This window comes from Phoenix dactylifera, chromosome 3 (genome assembly GCF_051530095.1).
Source record: "Phoenix dactylifera cultivar Ajwa chromosome 3, Ajwa_hap1_PhDact_Kaust_v1.1, whole genome shotgun sequence".
NCBI lineage: Eukaryota > Viridiplantae > Streptophyta > Magnoliopsida > Arecales > Arecaceae > Phoenix > Phoenix dactylifera.
This window is the reverse complement of record NC_143192.1, coordinates 48,540,486-48,564,228: the sequence shown is the minus strand read 5'-3', so window position 1 is coordinate 48,564,228 and position 23,743 is coordinate 48,540,486. Positions and strand designations below refer to the sequence as shown.

Below are 23,743 nucleotides of genomic sequence, written 5' to 3'. Positions count from 1 at the left end.
TCTTTTCGAAATCGATCATGAACACAAGTGTAAGAGGTTTTTTTTTGAAATTTGAAACATCTCTCATCAGAATGGTTATAAAATAGTTCCTCCATTTAAACTCATTCATGAAGAGCTGCCTGCCGAAGAACTTAATTTGACAACTCATTTAAAACACTCTTGAGAAACGTTGAAGGGGTGAAGCCTATAGAAGACCACACCGAGAGGGAAAAAAAAAAAAAAGTTCTCTCATCTTTCTTTTTTTCTATTTCAAAGTTTTGTTTCTTCAATCTATGGGCACGAGCATACAGAAAAGTTCCTGCCGAGTTCAAAAAAAATTGTAGTATTGTGCACGTCGATAAATTCAGCGGTCCGTTGTATCTTGGAGAGAGATCACCAGAATCCGGTGCACGTAAGAAGGCGAATCACTTTAAATAAAAATAACTACACGCCTCGAACCGATCTACGGATATTATTTATTTTATTGTGGATCGAAAGGAAACGACTTCGAAGAGGTATGCATCGAAACTGGTTGTTCTAGTGAAATTAAATTACTTATGGTTTATTTGAGTTCTTTTGAGGTGATTATTCCAACACATAAGTCTCATTTAAGTAGTAGATTATATATTATACTATTGTTCCTCCCTAAATTGAGAATATGCCAAGCATAATAACCATGAACTTGTTAAATTCCAACATACTTACATGTTTGCATAAGGTGCTTTATAAAACAAAATCCTTTACATGTTTATATAAGGTGCATTCTAATCCTTGTGAAACATCTTCGTTGAAGGGAAATAATGATTATGTTATAACAGTTAGTTATGCAATTTTGTATGGACATACCGACTTGAACATACTTTACCTAAGTTCAATTTTACTCTCATTCATTCCTCTTTTTGTTTTTTCTACTTTATCTTTTGAGTGAGTAATCCCACTCTTTTATTGTTTTCGGCCCTCCTACGAAAACTTGACACTTCATCACCAAGGTGGTAGCCCAGTTGGAACGGGGCGTTTGCTTCCAACTAAGCGATTTCAGGTTCGAAATGCACGGGCGTCGATTAAATTTGGGGATCGGATGCCCCACGCCTGGATACGAGGTTTGGAAGCGCTACTGGTCGGCTGGTAGCCTGGGTGGTGCCAAGTGTGACGTACTCACACGGAAGGTCGGATCGGATAACCGAACCGGCCCACGGGTGGGGAGGATATGAGTAAAACCGGCCTGGGTGCCCAACACACGGTCATTTCTACCCGCATCGAACATTCTCCTGGCGGGTGGGGGCTGCTACGCGGGGGTGAGCTTGTCTCTTCCTCCCCTCTTCCCCTTTTTATTAGCAAAAAAAAAAAAAAACTCTACACTTCCTTTTGGACACATGTCATGCTATGGTAAGGAGGACCTTTGTTTTCTTTGCTTGAGGGAAAAAATGATGGTAGACCAATATATTAGCTTATAAAATATGTTATTCTCAGCGTTCACGCGTCACTAATGATTTTCTTGACCATATATTTGAATAAACTATCTATAAGCCAAGCAAGGCTTGGGAGAATGTCCTATATACCATCAATGTTTTTCATAGCTATTAGGCAGATTGACTTATAATCTTTGGTTACTGCCACCTATACCTATGCATCTTAATTATTTTGCATATTATCTAGAACCTCAATGTATCTTACATTGCTTATTCTTACTATAAGGAGAATCTTACGATGGATCAGATTACCGATGGTGTTGAGGCACGTGCAAGTAATGCCACATTAATCAAAAAAAAATACTATATTGAGCTTTTTGATTAGTGTAACAAGAAGTGTAATTGTTACACCCCCGACCTGAGTTCACAAACCGGAGATCGTGTCAACCACCGCATATTCATAAGGAATCCTCCCCACAAGCATGTAGCACATTTTAACATGATCTCATAAATATGCAGTGAAATAATTTAAATAATAATATGCAAACTTTATTTTAATAACTACCTTGACATTTAAATGTTCCACGATTCTAACAATAATCTAGGGTAGACATCAATTTAAATAAACTCTATTATAAGATAATCCGTGTCAAAGTTCTACTAGTCGCTCTCCTATATTGAAAACTCTAATCAGTCTAGTTCTATAAATCTATAAAAAAATAAGGAATCGTATATTGAGCTAGATAGCTAGTAAGCAATGATCATTTTAATTGAACAAAATCAGATTGTCAAGTAGATAATAATTTACAGAAAATGAGCATATATACAGTAATAATATACAAATTAAATCTTTCTTGAAATATTAAATTATGTTCATTGATTTAATTTTTTTCAAATATTCAATTCATTTTATCGATTTTGAGCTAAGACCACATCATCTCGTGGCAAAGTCATAACACTGACTAATCTTCTTGCGGTAAGCTGCCCATCATCTCACAGCAAAGTCCTTCATGATCACTGGTCTACTGGCGGTATGTTGCTATTCATTTTGGATACAATCTTTAGGACAAATCATGTGCCAGCGTATTAGCCCTATTGGCGGCGTCCTCAATATAAGCAGGTCGAAATTCAAGTAGTTATATGTTTCATATTTTAGTTCTAAAATCATGAGGCGTTAAAATCAATCAATCATATTCATAACAAAATCATATATCACCATAATATTCTAAAATAATATTTTTTGTAATAATATACCATCCATCAAAAGTAATAATTATAATAATTTAATGATTGCTGATAAATTTTAAAAAAGTGATACATTTCTTATCTTGCAAATACAATCCAACTAATATATCTAATGAAACTCGAAAATCCTTCTCAAAGCCTAATATCCAAAAATTATATTTTTCATTAAAATTTCATCATAATTATTTTTTAAACAATAAAGATCTTAAATTCCAACACCCTCATAAGGCGGCTGACCAAGCGCGAGTATCCGACACCCCGGTCGATCCAATCAAAATCAAATTCATCGAATCATGCTCCGACTAGAGAACAGATGGTTGAATAGAGATCAGGGGATGATCAAATCTGGCAATGTTCGGAAAAAAGGTAAGGTAGGGGATGGTGTGCCACCTGCTGAATATGAATCGAGATCCTTCACCAAGGTCAATCCAAAATCATTGTGAAGAGTTCCTATTGGATCCAACTACCTTAGAGAGAGTAGAGAGGAAGTCCAAATAGAGAGTGAAACTTTACAGAGAGAGATATAAGTGAGAGAAAGGTCGGAAAAAGAGAATAAGCTTCTTTCTCTCTAACCAAGGAAGAGGAGGAGTGGCTATTGGTGGAAGACGAGAGGCCCAAGGAACTACAACCGACCAACTGATGGTTGGTGGCTCGTGGTAGCAGGCGGTTGATGGCAGAAATCCATCCGAAAATAGGGGTCTCTACCCTTACATTGTGCAACTGAGGCTTTTCGATGGTCGGAACCCCAGCCACGACTGCAAGGCATTGTGAGGAACCGGGCGGAGGCTTTGGTGACAAGATCTGGAGGCATTATCGGCCGGAAAGAAGGAATGAGATCGGAAAAATCCAAAGCAAAATAGAGAAAAACAGAGCACCCATTATTGACAGAAAATCCGACGATTACTGGCCGGAATCAGGGCTTCCAAGGATCACGAAAGAAGGAGAAGAATGTTGATCTAAAGTTGTCGGTTTCTTACCTGGTTTTAGATGACGGTGGGCTACGACGGTGGCGTTGACACGGTCGATGATCGCAAAAGAATCAAAAAAGAATCCGATGACTAAACTCCGATTGGGGTTGGCTTTTTGGTAGGAAGATATGGAGAAGCTTACATAGAGCAGAGACTAGGGTTTTTCAGTCTTCGGCAGAGTTTGAGGAGGACTCGTCCTCTTTCGCCATGCTCAACAGAGCTCTGCCCTGGTTCTGGTTCGGACGGGCCTTCGGGCTGTCTTTGAATGCTTGGCCGGGCTGATAGGTCGGCCAATGAGGCTTGGCCTCATAGTACTAACCTTTCATAATTTAAGCTAGATCTATATCACTTTCGATTTTAATTTATCAAGCTAAATTTATGAACCTACCTATCATTATTTCTACTCTTCTCTACAGCCTGAACCACAATTAACTCAATTGAATAACTTGGTCAACTCAACTCAACCCAACCATCATAACTTGTCTCGAAGTAAAATTTAATAATTTATTACTCACTGGACAGATTAGATATTTTTTGGATTTATTTCATGTAAATTCATAGCAAGATAAGTTTACAAATCACCATGATAAGATTTGGTAAAAGTATAAATATGTCACCATACATCCCTCCGGTGTTTGTTACAATAAATAAACCCAACACTTTGCTATTTTCATGAATCACATCACTCCATTAATTCATGTCAAAAGTACTATCTTACCCGCGGCCAAACCCAACTCCGTTATGGCAACTCGGATAATAAATTACGGGAAGATAAGATGGCCCCACAACACAACAGACGTATACCTGATAAAAATTAGAGCGGCATCAATAAAAAAGAAGCGAGCTAAACTTTCGGAAAACTCGATATTTCCGGCGCTCTTGATGACGCTCCCGTCGGCACAAACCGGCAAATAGTGCAGGATTACTCTTCTTTACGCTACACGGCTACACCCAGGTTCATATAATCGGACCCAAGCCCGTGTTGAACGAACCGAGCTCGGGAGTTTTCGGTCCGGTCCGACTCGTGGCCCGGAGCGGCGGCGAGAGTGCCCCTGTTTTAAGCGACCTGGGAGCTGGAGAACGTCCCGGGTTCCTTATTTACGAACATCTCATCGTCGCCTCCCGTCCCCTCGGGGGTTTAGGGTTTCTGCCGTCCTCTCAAGAAGAAGACGAGAGGAGAAGCGCAAGAATGGCGGAGAGCTCCTCGAGGGTTCCTGACTTCCTCCCCCCCCACGTCGCCTCTCTCGCGAGTAGCTTTGCCGCCGTTCCCCCCGCCGCCGTCCCGGCCATCATCGACTGCGTCTTGGCCTCCTCCGCCCTCTCCCCTTTCCCGCTCTTCTCCTCCCTCCTCCACGCCTTTCCCGATCTCTCCCAGGCAACAGAAACACCAAGAAAACCTCTTCTTTTTCCTGAAAAGATGCCTATTTTCTCTCTCTTCTTATCTGGTTTTCGTTTACTACAGGTTCTTGAATCGAACTACATCGTGTCTCATGCCGCCGCGCTTTGCCATCTGATCAAGAAAATCGGTAAGATTGAATCAGACCTCTGAGTTCTATTGATATATAATTTTTTTTTTCTTCAAGTTTCTTGGAACGTTGTATCATCGTAGGGACTCCGGCTCCGAATGATGCTTTGCGATTACTCATCTGGAGAATGTTTGTGCCGTTGCTCGAAGCAATCAATCCAAATGATTCTGAGTTGCTAAGCCAGGTAATGCGAGCTATGCCCGGATGTGGTGGCCCCTTTCTTGTGCACTTTTTCATTAACGTCGAATTTGTCCTATTCTTGCCAGGTTGATGGTTTGTTATGCGATGTCATGTCCAAGATGCAATATTGGGAGCTTGTGGGAGCGACCTTGGTTCCATTCTGTCTGCGATCAGTTGGCCTCGGCATGGGTATGCTTCATAGTGAGGAGCTGACCACTTTTCACTGGAATAGCGAGGGCATTATTGATCAAGAATTTGAGTGTATGTCCTCTGGAGTTTTGCCGTTGCCGATCGCATGCTGTATCTTGAAATCACTTTTGGATACGGCATTGAGAAGACGGAGAGAATTTCGAAGCTTAGAACCTAAATCGGTGGACGTGTGTAACTCCTTGAACGGTTTTGTCCATAATGTGACATGGGACCTATCAAAGATGGCACTCAGGATGCTTATGCAGGGTCCAGAATATCGGTCCAGCTCTGTTCGCCTACTTCTCCCACCTGTCTTCAGCTCGCTGAACGAGCTTTGTTCAGTTATGGTTTCAGTACATGGTTCGCGACACACACTTTCTAGGTAGAGGCGAATCTTTTGTTGCTTGCTATATTTCCTGTATAAATTCAACATTCTGGTTTCTTCCAATTTGTTAGAAAGCATTTTGTGTGTGTCATATTGTTCAATTTGATTTGCAGACTTCTTCTCTTGAGGGAAATATGGAAATGCTGCATATCTCTTTTTTCTCTTGGACATCTAGAGAGAATTGGTGCATACCATGTGCTCTCTTTATGCTTCTCATTCTGTCACATGGAGTGTGAAGATGCAACAGGAGATAACACTGGTGAAGAATTTGATATAAGAGCCATGGAGGAATTTTGGAAAGAAATACGGAAAGGATTGGTACACTTGTGCACCCCACCCTCCCCCCAGTCTCTCTGTTCTGTTTGCTGCATGCAAGACTTCATTTCTTCTGTCAGGAAGTGTTATTTTTTATATTTTAATGAATCCTTTTGCTGCACTTGGCATCTCAGGTTGATAAGGAGGTTTCTGTGAGAAAACAAGCATTATATATTTTAAAGATATCTTTAAGCTACTATTCTTCTCCCCTGGAAACTGAACATAACAAGTGTTGCTCTGATGATACGGGATGTAATAGTAAAGCTAAGAATGCATTAATAATTTCACTTGCTGAAGCTCCGTCTCCCATTGGTACGACAAAGAGAGGAAGGTGGGCTCATAAGGAAGCGAAGTCCTTAGGTGTTGGGGAAGTATGCCATTTGGAAAACTATTCTCTGAGTAGTCGGGAAAGATGGAAGGTCTTCCTGCTTCTCTATGAAATGCTTGAAGAGTATGGGACACATTTAGTTGAGGCAGCTTGGACTCACCAGGTGAGCTTGCATATCTTATACTTCTTCATTTGTGGAGAATATCTTTGCACCACTCTGTTGGAAACAAAATTTTAATCTACTAGTTACAGTACACCAGTAGAAAACTTTGTGTCTAATTACATTATTTCCTGTTCAGATGTTTTGAAGATGCAATCAGGTTTAAAATAGGTTACAGTAATTTCTCCAAACATTTCTGGAAATATGCTACAAAAGCTGTCAAATTTGTTAGCTCTGTTGTCCTTTTCTCAGACTTGTTTTTCTCTCATGCATGGATCTTCTCCAAATGTTGTCTTCCTTTAGGCCAGTAAATGATCCTTCTTCACTTCTCGTCTTTTTTATATGTTTGTGAATTCTTCATCAACATTAATATTTTATATTATAGCTAGAATAATTCTTTCTTGAGAGAGGTCATAGTCTCTGTTGTATGTATATGTGCAACAGTGCAAGCATGACATTGCTACACCTTGTTATTTTGTTTTTGGTGGTTTTGGCTACTAATTTACTCCTTTGTTTCAGGTATCATTGTTGCTTTTGTCTAGGCCACTGAGTAGTTATTTGAATCACATTACTTGTGGAATTTATCAAGTTCAGATGGAAACTTTGGAAGGAATTTTCAGTTGGCTTGCAATATTGTGGGAACGTGGCTTTTCTCATGAAAACCCTCAAGGCTAGTACTAGTTCTTCTATAATTTTACGAGATTGAATGTTGAATTCATTGTTTTGGCAGCTTGTTTGTTACATAGTTACTGTTGCTATTCTGAAAGTCATGCTCCTGAATTTTTTTTGTTGCAGTGCGGTGTTTAATTCTGCAATCATTTTTGGATATTGATTGGGATAAGTATGGAAACTCTGCACACATAGTGCCCAGAAGCTTTGTACTTGGCCCCCTTATATGTGGTTTGAATGATGTTGTGCACCACAAAGACTTCGGTTAGTTTTACTGCTGAAGCGCCTCTTAGTGTAAATGAAGAGTAAAAACCATGTTGTTTGCTTAGACTCATCTTTATTATTTAATAAATTGATGATAATGTACTTATTTTTCTCAAAAGCTATTTTTAATATATTAATGATAATGAGTTTTCTTTTTCAAAAGCTTAGGAAGCTTGGACATCTTGTATTAACTTTATTATTTAATTTCGTTGCTTTCTGCCTTGATTTTTGTTTTGGGAAGCTCTTATATTTGATGATGAAACTGCTACCAGTTACATTTCGTATGCTGATGTCATGTATTCATAGTTTTAGGATATGTGCTTAGCTTTCTTATCCTTTTTATCAGATCTGGGGATGGTATCGAGCTCGTTGTAATGTAAGCATTTCTAAGATTGTTGTTGTTGTAATTTAACCATCGCTAAAGATGTGAATGCACAGGTGTGCATGGGCGATGCTTGTGAGGAATTTATCTATAATCCTGTCAATAGAAGCTGAGGCCAAATCTTGTTATTATGAAATACATGATTAGCAGTATCAACTAAGAAACAGCAGTGTTTTTCATAATCTACAAAATTTGAAATATGTAATAATTGATGGTTGAATGCATATACATGTTTCAAATATGTATATATATGTAGTTGGGGTACTATCCTATCAACACAATCTAAGCACAGGTCTCACTGCTGCACATATTGACCATCTAAACTGAGAAGCCATGCAAATAATCAGGTTATACAATATGCCATGAAGCCAACAAATTATTGTTATGGTGGTACCATCAAATTATTGTTATTGTGGTATCTTACCCATGCTTCAAGTCACTTTTAAGAGCAAGATAAATGGTTCAAAGCAACGTACGCTTAGGGGTGCAAATGGGTCGGGTCGGGTCCTGAGTGACCCTGACCCGACCCAATTTTTTGTTCGGGTCCTAATTTTGGACCCAGACCCAACCCGATTGAAGATCGGGTCCGGGTCCGAATAGGGTCGGGTCCGAATTGGGTCGAGTCTGCGTCCGAACCGGGTCGGGTTCGGGTCCGAATCGGGTCAGGTTTGGGTCCGAATCGGGTCCACCTTTTTTGTGCTTTTGGGAAAGAATTTGGGCAAATCTAATTTGGTCATATCATAATTATAAGGTGCTGGGTGACCCATGACTTGAAAGACTTGCAATTGGCCTCCAGTCAGAACAGATGACCCGTGACGTACTAACTAAGTCGGTCTACAAGCCAAATTTCATATCACACTATTTCTTATCTATATGACTGATTGGAAGGAACTTGGTGTCTCCGAGCTCCCCTCTCACAAGGGCAAAAAAAAATCCCTGACCTTCTTCCAAAATCCAATTCCATTGCAGAAAACTGGCACATGACCTATCAGTTCAGCGTTCCCTCACTTTCTCCCTTCAAAAGTTAAAAGAAACAAAAACCAAAAAACAGAAGGAAAAAAAACCAGCTACCGAGACGCCAGACCAGAGGTATCAACAGTGTAATAGATCGAGAGAGAATCTTGACGGGCCGAGGTTCCATTGGATTCTGTGAGCCTATGCCTGTTGCTATCCTTCCTACTCCCCTTAGGAGTTTTTCCCTTCTTCTCTCTCTCTCTCTCTCTCTCTCTTCGGGTCCATTCGGGTCGGGTCCGTTCGGTAAATCCAGACCCGACCCAGAAAGTGATTCGGGTCCAATTTTCGGACCCGACCCGGACCCGCGGGTCCAAAAATTCGGAGCGGGTCGGGTCTACGCGGGTCGGGTCGGGTCACGAGTCGACCCGACCCATTTGCAGCCTTAGGTATGCTGAACCGGTATCGGTAAGCATACTGGTCGCCTACTAGACCGGTTTGAGATTGGTTCGTACTGGAACCGGTCCGGTACGAACCAGTCTTTTGTTTATGTATATATATATTTTGGTTCACAGATGCGCGCGGAAAAAGAAATTTTTTTTTGGTTCACGTCCGCGTGCGGAAAAATAATTTTTTTTTGGTTCACGTTTGCGCGCGGACGCGCCAGGGCTGGGAACCGCCGCGCAAACGCGCCAGGGCTGGGAACCGCGTGCGGGGCGGTTCCCAGCCCGGGGAATCGCGCTCGTGCGCGGCGGAATCGCGCCGCATGCAGAAACACGCGGAGCGGGAAACCGCGCCCGGGCGTGCGGGCGCTCTGCCACCACAGCGCGCGCACGCTGTGATTTAAAATTCACAGCGCACGCGCTGTGAATTAAAAAAAATCGGTACCTGTGCGAACCGGTGTGCAGCCGATACGCATACGTACCGGTCGGTACCGGCTCGAAAACAGTTGGAACCAGTTTCCATGCTGTCCGAATACCAGTTCCAGACCGAACCGGTCCGTACCGGGCCGAATCGGCCCGTACGGTCTGGTTTGGCAGACCATGGTTTAAAGACATGTTAATCTATGCGTTGCAAGGTTTGCATCTCTTTATCAATAATGTGGATTCTTGGTTCATTTAATTAAACAAATGTCTCCCCTCAAAATGTATGGTTAAAACCCAAACATTTGGTCCCCCCCCTCCCTCCAAATAAAAATTCTTAGACATCTTAATTATTGCAATCTTAGTTAATAGTGATGATTCTTAAGTAGACCGCCCATTATCAAATCAATAGTTTGTGGATCAAATCCTATCGTTAAAGTTGCGGTTCAGTTCTCTCTCTCTATTAGGTTTTTTTATTGTTTGCTATTTTGTTTTTCTCATTTATTTATTTGATCTCTACCTTTTCTTTCTTTCTTTTCTGGCTTCTTTGTGTTTGCCCCCTACCTGAATCTTTTTGGTGATAGTGCCAACTAGCCTAAGCTAGGAATTCTTGCATAACTAGTAGGACTGCAGGAGGATTGCTGTTATTTTTATTGTTATAATCTTCATAAATCCATTCCCGGGTCGTCTATCCAACTTTATTTTAATGGGATAGGGCTGGTTATTGTTAATGAGTTATCTGTACTAGATCTGGCACGTACAATGTTGCAAGAGCGTGTACTACTTTGAGCATTCATCTGATTTACTTTTTGTAATATTCATGTAAATTTTTCTGTTCAGAGCTTTAGAATTTAAGCCTTTGGCATGATTAACTTATTCCCTGTTCATTTCTTCGCTTACGAATATCTCAGTTATTCCTCAATTATATTAGCTAGATTAGCAGTGGATTAGTAGGTGCCCAGGTTTTGGGAGGTGGATTAAAAGTTTTGGAGAATCCCTTTTTTTTGTGGGTTGTGGTTGGGGAGGGGGGGGTGCCCCCCCAATGCTGCCTCTATTTTAAAAATTTGGCCTATGCTGTCGCATATGTCGCTGCATATCCATAGGTGGCCCCTGGACTGCACATCACAGGCCATATGCGCCCCCTTTATATGCTGGGCTGCATATGATGGCCACATATTTGGTCCACGGGCCTAATGTGTAGAATGTCTTTTCGAGTTTCGACATATTGTACCTTAGGTACTATATGTTTTGTCACTGTTGTTTACAAAGTTTAAACTTTGTTCTAGAACCATGTTATATGCCACTTTTGTTTATGAAGTTATTACTTTAAAGTCTAAACTTTGTTCTAGACTTCTAACAATGCTTTTTGCAACTTATGGCTTACTTTTTCTTGCAAGTTTGAGCACGGTCTATACTTCATAGGATGATATTGTCATTTTATTGGGTTACATATGCTATGTTAGAAGATGCACTCAAATAAATGTGAATGTGCATTCTTAATTCTTATTTCTGACTTTACTGATTTATTTCTAATTTTTACCATCTGTAGATATTTATGTCTTTTATTTAACTAATATTTTAAAAATACAATCTATATGTAGTTTGCACATGCACCTGCATACTGCATATATTCTATACAATTTCATGGCTGCATGCGGACCGCTTTTGCATTTAGAACATTATTCATTCTAAATTGTGGTTGGTATTTATTTTGGTTTTTTGCTGCCTAAGCTGCTCAAGGCACCATTCCTTGGCTTTGCTATTTTGGTGCGGTTAAGCAAGATGAAACATCTTCATGTTCTTAATGCTCTCTCTCTCTCTCTCTCTCTGTCTCCACTCCGCTTTTCTCTCTATTCACTCCAGACTGAGGCTATTCTTAGAGAACCATTGTCACAGTTAAAATGCTATATAAGTTGGTAGAAACATGATTTCTGCTGAATGTGCCGGGCATATGGAGTTTAATCCTTAACTAACTAGATATGGTTGTTTTGGTCATTTGCTTTTCCCAGCCCTCGTTTCTTTTGGTTTTTCTTTTACCACCTCCTTCCTGAAGTCATGTGCATCTGTGCTATGCTTTTTCTTTTTCCATTCACCACAACGTACTTGATAGCTAGGTTTTAATTTATATGCATTTCATACTCAATATAAGATATATGTAGTTTTTCTTGCTTCATCTTGACTTACATTGGTACACTTGCCATGTTATTGTTCTTGTCATGTTTCATGTTGATCAATATGTTTCATGCTTCCTCTGACTCTAGATCACCACTTGACGTTGTGACAATTTCATTAATTTTAGCTATCTCTAGTAATTGCTTTTGAATGCTGTGTTTTGCTAGTCATATGAAGTTTTTTTTATTTATTCTTGTAATATCATTATTCACTGTTGTGTATATAATGCGAAGCCGAAGCTTAATTTCATTCCTATTAAATTAAATACTTGTATATGTTGTTCTCTTTCGGAAAATCGGAGTCCTTATCGTAAATAACAGCAATTTTCTTGAATTGAAGTTTCGGTTTTCTTTTTTTTGTTAGTGTTAGTTGTCTCATCTTGATTAATTGGCTTCTTTTATGGAACTTCTTAGCAATATATTACATTTTGTGCTTTTTAGATTTTGTATGGGTTATGAATATGTACATTTTTTTTAATTTAAGTTTGTTTCTTGTTGCAGGTGTAAAAAGTGTTTATAATTCAAAAACAATTCAGGGTGCATCAAAGTTTTTTTGCAGTTATTCTCGTCAATTGAAAGTGAGGTAAAATATCAGTGCTACTTTTCTTAGTAATGACATTTGGCCAGTTATACATAAAGAAAGCATGCTCTGCTTAATGAGTGTGACGCTAGAATAGTGTAGCATAATTTGGAGTTGGCAGGTTACTACTGTTTTCTGTACATTTTTTGCACCATCTTTTTATGTGTTAGCCCTTTGTATCATATGGACAAGGATTTAAATATTGAGGTATGGGGCATATTAATGGCCACCTTGTGTCCTATGTGCTGTGCTGCCCATCATAACGACAGAGAGTATAGACCAGTAGCTTTGGTACAGCCGATAAGCACTTCATATGGCCTATATTGGCCTTCAAATTGGTTTTTGCCTTTTTGCTTATTTTTTATTAATTTGATGCTGTATTTTTTAGAGATATGTGAAGTGTATGAATTGTAAATGCCCTTGTCATCCTTTTTGATGCATGCTGAAGTTTCTTTTTGTTACTAATTTATTACATAACTCCACATAACTTGCAATTAAAAACACATTGAAAATCTATATGAATGCATTAACAATTAGTGTAAATAGGTTGCTGGACATCATTGAATTAATAAATGAGACCTAAGATTATCAAGATACAAGATGAAATAGTCTACTAATAGCATTGATTTGACAAGCGAACAAAGAAAGAATACATTCTAGAAGTTTTCCTAAATAAGTTTCAACACATGGATTACCTTTCAATTATATGTTTACCAAGGCATATGTAAGATTTGATATTTTGACCATTATTACTTTTTCTATCATGAGATGGCTCATTGGCATGTTATTGTATTTTTTTATTTTGCTCCTCCAAAAAATGCAAGTTCACAACTCTTACTGCTTTTTTCATATTTTGACTGACCAAAGGGAAATACACTTGTTTCTGAAAATGTCTAGAAAGTCTAACATTTCCCTGGTCAATGCTGCAAGAAACTAACTGGCACTACAACAGGGAATGGCTTCGTAAAAGTTACTGATATATGCATTGGATCAGATTATTGAATACTAGATAATTAGTCATGTGATGTTTTGGGATATCCTACAATCACATGGCGGTAAAATTGCTATTTGCTCATTTTAACGTGAGATGGGTTTCCACTTTATGAGTTTAACCTGTTATTGCAATGATCGGAGTGTGTTCATGCAGCGGCGGCTCTGCAACTCAGCTGATTACTGGGTGGTTGGTGTGGACCAACCATGTTTATATATTTACTTGCATGGAACACCCATGCCTTAAGCCAAGTGCAATTATTCTTGACCACTCCTGATTTAACAATATGGTTATTTGTCCATGCAAGGGAGATAATGATTTTTCCTGCACATGAATTGCATTTCTTGCAGCATCTACTTGCTGTTGTAATCCTCTCATTATAGAAAAAAAGCAACTATGGCTTTGTTGAAGTGTTTTAGAGGTTCTGCACTTGTCTGTGTATGGTATTTTGTAATATATGCAAGCATTACTGCTCATATTTCTTTCATCTTATTGCAGTGATCGTGCAACATTGGTTTGGAGCTTAGCTGCTGTTACTAGACAAGAGGCTTTTGGTCGAGCTGGATTGATGGCTCTCGCCTCTTGTATTGCTTCTGCTGCTTGTCATTCTTATACAGATAATGTGAATGAAGTACATCATAGTGTAGATGGTCCTCTGGAGGTAGATCAAAAAAAATCTGCTCAAGAAGATCTTTTGCCCTGCAGTCCTGCAGATATATTGGATGTTCTAGGAATTATTATTGAGAGAAGTAAACAACATTTTAATCCCAATTATCGTCTAAAAGGTCTCTGATATATCTAGTAAGATATTGGTATTATTTATGTTTAAATAATTAGTATTGTCCTTAACGTAGAGAAAACTGATTTCTAGTCTTTAAAATGTGATTGTGTTCAGTTTGTGAGCAGGTTTTAAAAGCTACCTTGTCCCTGATAAGCATTACTGAGGTCCCACTTGATCTGCTTTTGCACTTTCTTTCAACAGTTCCTCGGGAATTTACTGATCATGCTGGTATGCATTTCATGTAGACCTGAAATAGTTAATATCTGCTTTTGAGATCTGGATCTTTTACTAATTCAATGTTTTATAATTTCTTCTTTCTGTTTTCTGGGATTGAGTATGTTGGTTTGTCTTTATGGTTTTTTTGATATTTGCTTTGTCTACAGCCGGCATTTTAAGATCTTGTTGTTTTCTTGATTTTATATTAACACAACTATGGAATTCATTGACATTTTTCTTTTCTCAAATGTAAATCCCAACTATGATATTAACTTTTTGCTATGAATGGTCATGCAAGACAAATTCAACTCTAGGCCATCATTGGAGCATCTCCATATATATCTATCCAAGATTTTCTTGGTAAACTTGCAGTGCTATCTGCTTCCATGCTTGCTTCTTTAACACATATTTTTAGCTATGAAGCACAGGCACATATATGGGATATGGATAGACACGGTACAGATATATGCTGATACGATGGCTGCTAGAAAAGGATACAATGGCTATTAGAAAAGGATACGATACATATAGAATATGTCAAGAAATATGTGCACATGTATTTATGTGTGTATATGTATGTATATGTATGTATAAAATATATAACTACATGCATCAAGGAATGTTGAACCGGCCTGTACCGGCCGTTCAGCCCGTACTGAACCGGTATTGGCGCCGACCGGGTCTGTTCGGCCACAGAAAACGGCTCCGGCCTTGAATCGGCCGGTACAAAGCCGAATCGGACTGGTTCTGTCCGATTCGGCTAGGACTCCGTGCGAACCGGCACCGAGTCCGATTCGATCTGTGGCATTTAATGCCACAGCTGTGGCTGGCTGTGGCATGTAATGCCATGGCGCGCTGCGCGCGCATCTTGTGCTTGCGTGCTATGTGGCCTTTTTGGCCACAACGCGCGTCTTTTTGGCTGGTTTGGTACCGGTTCGACGATCCTTGACATGCATACATATGTATACACATACATATGTATCATGATACGCCGTACTAGCTCAAATCGGACGGTACAGGGCGTACTGTACCGTAATGGTATCGGTACGGATGGTGTACCGACACTCGGTACGCCAAAAAAAATTTATACCGTACTGTACCGACATTGTGCTAGTATGGCACCGGTACGGGGTCTGGTACCGAGACGACGAACCTTGATATGTATGTATATAAAAATGCGTCCACAAAGTATAGTAGGCTATCAAAATAACATAGTCCATAGTTTATATGGTAGGATTAGCTTTTACAAGCTCATTGTTTAGTCATTATTCTATAGATCACAATCCATACTTTATGTTTCTAATGTCATAGACTACAAAATTGACTCTCCCTCATTGCTGGAGGTATTGGAGAAATATCAAAAGTGTAGCCGGAAAGTATCCAGATTATTCTTTTAATTTTGAAAAATATAATACTTCAAAAAAGTACAAGACACGTACCTAAGAAGAATTCCACAAGTATTGGTGTTTGATATGGATAAGATACAGACAAGGCATGTGATTTGAAGTATCCATGCTTCCTCAATTTATAATGTTGGATATTTATAATTTTTTAGCATGTTCATTTTTTTTTATCATATTGGAAGTGGTATTGGGCTGATACCATATATGTGCAGTTCGATGTTAATGGCCCTTAATTAATTGGTTTTGAGTCCAGCTTAAATGGTGTAACAGTTTATAAATAATATGTTTGGCTCATTGGCATTTTGGTTGTTCTGCGCTTAGTGGAATAGCTCATTTCTAGCATTCATTGTCATGATTTCTCTACTCGTTTTTGGCTTCTTTTAATATACATCAAATCTGTAGCTGTGAGCTAATATTTGCTTGATCTTTGAGCCAATAAGGCATTTAGAGTTTCTTGTGACCCAAGTTTATTGTATCGATCGGTATCATATGAAGCACACCATACCATACTAGTATGCAGTCTCATACCATACTGACACTCAGTACGCCTCGTCGTCTCGTACCATACCATGTGCTAACACCGTAATAGGATGATACCGGTATGGGGTCCGCTACCTAGAGGGTGAGCCTTGTTTGTGACAAAAATTGAAATCAAGAATCATTCAGTAGTGATAGAGTAATCCTAGGGACAATAACACATTTTAGATGGGCCTTGATTATTTCTGTCGCATAATTTTTGGTTTTGCCAAGTCTGAAAACAATTCCAGCCTTCTCTTCCTTTGATGTTTGTAAAGTGTACGTTATAGATCTCTATGGGGCATCTTTTATCTTTTGCTTTGGCCATGCAAATGCAGCCATGAAGAGAAGACATTGTTGGTGTGCTGCAAAGCTTGGATTCGCTTTGTAAGCATAAAAAAGTTGAGCATTTGAAGGTTTTTTGCCTTTCTTCACCATTACTATGATATGTGGGCTATATTTTGGTAGAAACTATATTGGCTATTACAATTGTTCAAGAGGTTGGAAATTTTAGCATTGTAGACACTATGTTGGCTAGAAACTATTGCAAGGAGCACTCCTCAGAAACTATTAATTTGTAAAATCATCGACTATATTGGTTAGCAGTTGTGTCTGGATGATCTTGAAGTGGATTTGCCTTGTCTATCTCGAGATCTTGATGTCATAATCTATGTCAACGCCTGCATTTGCATGAATGTTGTCTATATTTCCAATAAGTGACCGTTCTTCTGTTTTTGATGAGGTAACTTTTCCTTTGGCTCAAACTTGTAATCTGGATGCATTTATTCAAAGATCCGTATTTCTTTCTTCATTAATTTCATAATCTATCTTATATTATGACATGTATATGTAATGTATGATATCTGATTTGTAACATATATTTATTTATTATTTGACATGCACGTTTTGGGCTTCCAGGACCATTAAGAAGAATGGTGCAACAATGGCTTACTCAGACTAATGATAAACATTCTGTTGATAGTGAAATACATGTTCTGAAGAATCTCATCAGTTTTCCTACAAGTTTCATAAAACACAAACAGTCTCCTGGAACCTTGGTTTCTTTTGATGATGAGGATGTAAATGCATGGGGAGCTGAAGCACGGAGGTGGGCAAGGATACTTCTCCTTGTAATCACGAAGGAGCAACAACTGGAACCAATACTGATGGTCGGTCTTGTTCTCAACATTTACATGATTATTGTGGTGCCTTTTATTTACTTCTCTATTGCGATCTTATTGTGTTTATTGAATCTACTTGCTTTTCATACGTTGGCAAGACGAGCACCTTATGGCCTAGGTGTTAGAAATTTAAAAAGTTGTAGCTAAGCCTTTATTTTTTACTTCTCTTTGATAATATGTTAGCTAGCATGTTATTTGATTGCCTAATGACTTAATTTAGTTTTGTAACAGATTTTGTATTACTTTTATAGTTCTACTCTTTTGTTTGGGAAAAGCTTAAATCTATATTTTTAGCTTTGTTCGTTAGAGGAATGGAGTAATTGATGACGTTCAGGCTTGAATAATCAATGGCATTTATGTTTGGTGACATTTAGTTTGAGTAGGTCGGTGTGGGCTAAGCTTTCATGACGCAGACCAGGCCATGGTGGAGCTCAAAACTTTTGAGGCTTGTCTCTGGCACATGTGTCACCATAAATTATAATTCAAAAGCTCGCTTACTTTTACATAAGCTTTGAAGTGTAAAAGCATTGATGATTGAATACACCTTATACTTAGTTACTCTTTTTACACAAATTTATAGTTTTGTAGCAACACTTTTGGATGCCAGTTCTTTATTGCTTCTAAAATAAAAGTCAAAATGTTGCTTTCCTTTCCATGTTTACCTTTCTTACTTCTGAATTTCATCAATGTCCTCCTTATAATGATTGATCTCATGGCATTAGTTGATCAAGCATTCTATATTGCCCCAGGTGAACCAAGATTTGCCCATCGTGCACTTCATGACACATTCTAGTAGTATATATTTGTTGCCAAAGTCCCAAGTTTCCCAACGTTTGAATATATGTTCAAAATTTGATGAGTTATGAGTTGCTGATTATTATCTTATTTTTATGGACCTCTGCATTTTCTTTTTTGTGCATCTAAGCCTTAGAATCCTCATGTGAATTTCGTTAAAAGATGTTGGCCTTTAGGTTTTTCATGTTGTCATTAGGTTAACACCAATGAGGCATATGGAGGTATTAATTTTTGTGCTTTTGTCTTTACAGTTTCTCCGTAGTTTTGGCAGCAGCCTTTGCAAACAAGATCCTAATATGGAATGGGTTCCCATTAAGCTTCTTATTCTTATTCTCAACCTGGTTGATGAGTTTCAAATTGTAAGGAAGAAATTGACCTGCTATACTGAAGCTAAGTCTGAAACAGAATCTGACATGAAAAATATATTGCATTATGAATCTCCTCTGGTAACCTTGTTTGGGGAAAAATCTACCAAGTTGTTTCTCATTCTTTTGGTAAATGCCAATGCCCCTCTTTTTTTTCTCTTAATTTTATTTTGTATAACAATAATATAAAGTGATTAAAGGGTTTAGAAATGCGGTATGATAAAATAATACATTTATATTGTTATTATAGGAAGAACTGTTGTCCTTTTCCAAATTAATGTCCCAAGTATTCTGGTCAATATCTGTGGTGAAAGATACACAGTTACCTTCTTCTGTCAAAGGAAAGCTTGGCGGGCCAAGTCAACGGCGATTGGCTTCTCTTACAACTTCTGCTGTGCTGCAAGCGGTAAGAGTTGAAACATGGTAGCTGATTATTTACTCAGATGATTTAATAGCTTGATAGAATGATTACATCTGTTTATTTTCCTAGTTAAGACCCTTATATTGGAGCATTACAAAGAGATAGTTTAGTTCCTTTCCTGGTTTTATGCTAGTTTTGGCATTCTAAAGATAGTATCACAGTAGGATATCAGGAAACATTAAATATGCTGATATCGTCATTTATGCTTTAAGGTTATGTAAATCATTCTTGAATGTATGTTTAAAGCCTAATTTGGTATAGTTCTGACGCTTTCTTGTGTGAACCATAAAATTCTGTTAGTTTACTATATTACATAAACATGTGATAAAACAACGTAGTATGATACCATAGTTTTGTTGTTCATATACTTTGATATTAGTTGCTTGGAAATAATACTCCTGGGTCTTTTACATTGATATGACTTATCATATTGCAGCATTTGAGTTCCTTATGTACAGTGATATGACTTATCATATTGCAGTATTTGAGTTTCTTATCTAGAACCTTGTTAATTCTTGCACGTTTATTTAAGTGATTTTTGGTTTCCCTTTAATCACCTAAAGTTGGTCTTAAATTATCGATAACATTTTTATGAACTGGATTGTTTTTCCAATGATTTTCTATTCCATGGTTGCATTTATACACGGATCCACTAACTATTGTCATCTAGGGTTGATGTGCTTAGGTTGAATCAAGGTATGTTGAGCTGGGTCTGAACTCTGAACCCCTAAGTAACACCCGTAATCCCACATTTTTCCCCTTTCTCATCTATTCTTCTCTTAACTACTCTTTACCATTTGAGCTTTTCTACATGAAATTCAATCACCTATGCAAAATCCTTTATAATTATATAGAAAAGTAAAAATAATCATGTTCTTTGTGTTTTGTGGTGGCTTTTTAGATACTTATTTCCATTTGTTGCTGGAAATTGGACCCGGGGGCCGTCACGAAGCCAGGGGAAGGAGGGGCTCCGCCGCAGGGACGGTGGATGACCGTGCGCCGGCTGGTGGCGTCCTCCTGGAGGGGTGCAAGTCCGCCGTAGGAGCGGTGGTCGATGGCGTGCCGGCGGGTGGCGTCCTCCTGGGAGGCGTAAGTCCTGCAAGAAAATCGGTGGCCGGGCTCTCCGGCGCCGGCCCTCCGATGCTTAAGTCAGAGGGGGGCTTAACTTTGAAAAAGAGAGAGGGATTGTATGTAGAAGTCTGAAAAAATCTCCTTGGGAGGAAGAGGCCTCTTTCCTTTTAGAGGGAGAAGCTCCCCTTTTATAGGGAGAGTGGCAGGGTTACCTGTGATGTGACTGGGCGAATTAATGGGTTACCGTCACTGTCAGGGAGCTGTCACGATTGATCGGACCCGTTGGGGTGGTTGAACCGCCGGCCGTGGTGGGCCTGGGGTCCGTAGATGACAAGTGCATTGATTGCTGAGTGAACCGGTGGTCAGAAAGAGCCATACGCTTTGATGGTTCAGTGATCCGGAGATCATCTTGAGCCGTGTTCATTTAATGACTGAGTGCATCGGAGGCCTGAGGGTGTGCCGAATGCCTGCGGAGATCTTGTGCCTTAATGACTTGGGAATGGTGGCAGATTGAAGTGGAGTCATATATTTAGTTGTCAGATCCTTTGGAGGGTTAGGCGGAGATTGGATATTTGGCTAAGGCATGGGCTCGGCGGGGTTGCCTTTCTGGTCGGCGCTCTCTGGTCTCGGCCTTCTGGCCTCGGCTCTCTGGTCTCGGCTCTCTGGTCTCGGCCTTCTGTGCTCGGCCTTAGTCATATATTTAGTTGTCAGATCCTTTGGAGGGTTAGGCGGAGATTGGATATTTGGCTAAGGCATGGGCTCGGCGGGGTTGCCTTTCTGGTCGGCGCTCTCTGGTCTCGGCCTTCTGGCCTCGGCTCTCTAGTCTCGGCTCTCTGGTCTCGGCCTTCTGTGCTCGGCCTTCTGTGCTCGGCCTTCTGTGCTCGGCAGCCTTCTGTGCTCGGCCTTCTGTGCTCGGCAGCCTTCTGTGCTCGGCCTTCTGTGCTCGGCTCGGCCTATGAACTCGATCACTTAGATGAGCTCGAGAGCGGAAGAGCCCGATCACTGGATGAGCTCGAGAGCGGAAGAGCCCGATCACTTGGATGAGCTCGAGAGCGGAAGAGCCCGATCACTTGGATGAGCTCGAGAGCGGACGGATTTGGGTGCTATAATTGCATTTGTGGGGTGGTCCATTTTTCCACCAACACTACCCCCCGACTTCCGAGTTCGAGCTGCCTTTTGGCTCGGACGAAGGAAGTAGTCCAGTCGTCAATCATCCTGCAATATAGCCAAATATATATGGAGATGTGCGTGCCAAGCAGGATGTACCTTTCATGCAGTTAGAGTTATAGTGCTTTAGGTCGACTCAGCGGCCTTCTTTGGCTTGTAGTCAACTCAGCAGGGTGCCCCCACTCAGATCGGGGCGTGTTGTCGTAGGAGGCGTCGAATGGCGTTGAAAGGCATCGAATGGCGTTGAATGTCGTCGAGTGGCGTCGAAGTGTCGTCGAATGGCGTCGAAGTGTCGTCGAATGGCGTCGAATGGCGTCGAAGTGTCGTCGAATGTCGTCGAATGTCGTCGAATGGCGTCGAATGGCGTCAAATCGGCGTCCCGAGCTTAGCTAGAGCATCATTGGAGACGCATACAGGAGACGGACTTCGTCCGCTGGCGATCGTGCGCCCTATTCGGGGCGACGTTGGTCGTTTTTTGGATTCTCCGACCTGAAAATAGATAAAATATTGAAATTATTTGAAGCCAAAGTGGCGTCCTGTACCTTTTGGAGATATTTTGATGGCTTCCGAGCTTCGAAGTCCCTTAGGACTTAGCTTGGCACTAGCTTTCTTTGGCTCGATTTTCTGGGGGAGGTGTTCTGCATTCGGGCTTCTGAGCTCGGGCTTCGGAGCTTGGCAGCCTTCTGAGCTCGGCGGCCTTTGGTGCTCGGCCTTCTGAGCTCGGCGGCCTTCGGAGCTCGGCCTTCTGAGCTCGGCGGCCTTCTGAGCTCGGCAGCCTTCTGGACCATGAAAGGATTTAGCTTCATAGTACTTTCTTGGGGTAGAATCTCCTATGAATCTAGCCAGAGGAGCGCTCATCCTTTGGAAGGCAGACAAAATAAGGTATCAGCCGAGCTTTCATGATGTACTAAAATCCTTTTTTGAAACCTTGCAATGATGAGGGAAATAGCTACAGCGTCGTCATAAAGAGGGCTCAACACCCTTTTGGTCTTCATCAGAAAAGGAGATGTGACTTTCACAGAGCACGGATGCTTTGAGGAAGCTCTTTTTTCCGAGCTCGGAGCTTCTGGTGCCTCTAGTTGCCCGCCCTCTGATGGTATTGATGATGCCCGTGAGAGGTCAGTTGTCATTCTGCTCCTTATGCGGCACTGGATTTTGTTCCTCGGGCTCTCTCCTGTAGGCATGATCACGGACAAAATAACTCAACCGACCTCGGCGGACAAGTGCCTCGATCCCATCACGAAGCTCGTAGCAATCCTCCGTATCATGGCCGCGATCTCGGTGGAAGCGGCAGTACTTTTTCGAGTGCTTCCGCGACTCTGTCGGACGCATTCTCAATGGAGGTCGGAGGTAGCCCCGACCCTCAATCTCCATGAGAATTTCTGCTCGGGTGGATGTGAGAGGAGTGTACGTCTGAAATTTTTGGAGGGGAGACCCCGGGCGAGCTAGGCTCTTAGGCCAAGGAGGCTCTTTCTCATGCCAGGGGAATCTGCTACTTGGCTGGGAGTGCTCCTGGTGCTTCTTCTGCATCTTGGCAGGTTGTTCGGCTTCCTCCCGCCGAGAGGCCATGGCTTCCTCAGCCTTGGCGTACTTGCGAGCTCGGGCCAACATTTCGGTGAGGTCCGCAGGGAAGTTCTTCTCGATAGAGAAGAGGAACCTGTAAGACCGGGCTCCCGTCTTTAGTGCCGACATGGCGATTGACTGGTCCAGCTCCCGGATTTCCCATGTTGCGGCAGTAAACCGATCCAAGTACTCCTTGAAGGACTCTCCCTCCTCTTGTTTGATGTCAAGGAGGGAGTCCGACGTCCGCCGCTGGGGCTGGCTAGCGGCAAAATTACTGGCAAACTGCCTGCCGAGCTGCTCAAAGGAGGAGACAGTACTCGGCTTCAGCCCGGTGAACCAAAGCCGGGCCGGTCCTCGGAGCGTTGCTGGAAAGGCTTTGCACATCATGGCCTCCGAGGCTCCTTGTAGGGCCATTAAGACCCGATAACTTTCCAGGTGGTCAAGGGGGTCGGCCCTGCCGTTGTAAGGCTCCACCTGGGGCATCTTGAACCGCGGCGGGACTGGTTCGTCATCAATTTGCTGGGAGAAGGGGGACTTTGTGGTGAACTCAAAGTCACCATCACGTCCCGGTTTCCTTCCATGGAGTGCCTGGATCTGGCGCTCCAGCTCCTCGACCTTCTTGTCGAGTTCATCATTCTGGGGGATCGCTGCAGCGGTCCGTTCTGGTACAAGTTGCCCTGGAACTGACTCGGCCTCTGAGGGTTGGGGC

At 41.0% G+C, this 23,743-nt stretch overlaps 1 protein-coding gene across 3 annotated transcripts in view; it reads left to right on the top strand.

Annotated features, from left to right (window-relative positions):
- The first annotated feature begins 4,401 nt into the window (after window positions 1-4,401).
- LOC103710780 (tRNA/rRNA methyltransferase (SpoU) family protein) overlaps window positions 4,402-23,743 on the top strand; it is a 60,123-nt gene continuing 40,781 nt past the window's right edge. For 2 of the 3 annotated variants that reach the window (XR_015976544.2, XM_039119581.3), the window contains exons 1-14: window positions 4,402-4,976; window positions 5,064-5,127; window positions 5,211-5,311; window positions 5,394-5,878; window positions 5,995-6,199; window positions 6,331-6,687; window positions 7,204-7,354; window positions 7,480-7,617; window positions 12,486-12,567; window positions 14,054-14,340; window positions 14,451-14,564; window positions 17,390-17,640; window positions 18,699-18,941; window positions 19,063-19,218. Coding sequence is in view for 2 of the 3 variants with exons in the window: in XM_039119581.3 (XP_038975509.3) it covers window positions 4,791-4,976; window positions 5,064-5,127; window positions 5,211-5,311; window positions 5,394-5,878; window positions 5,995-6,199; window positions 6,331-6,687; window positions 7,204-7,354; window positions 7,480-7,617; window positions 12,486-12,567; window positions 14,054-14,340; window positions 14,451-14,564; window positions 17,390-17,640; window positions 18,699-18,941; window positions 19,063-19,218 (2,820 nt within the window). In the remaining variant the exon portion in view is untranslated. The remainder of the gene's footprint in view (window positions 4,977-5,063; window positions 5,128-5,210; window positions 5,312-5,393; window positions 5,879-5,994; window positions 6,200-6,330; window positions 6,688-7,203; window positions 7,355-7,479; window positions 7,618-12,485; window positions 12,568-14,053; window positions 14,341-14,450; window positions 14,565-17,389; window positions 17,641-18,698; window positions 18,942-19,062; window positions 19,219-23,743) is intronic. The other variant, XM_088718771.2, reaches the window with a different exon arrangement.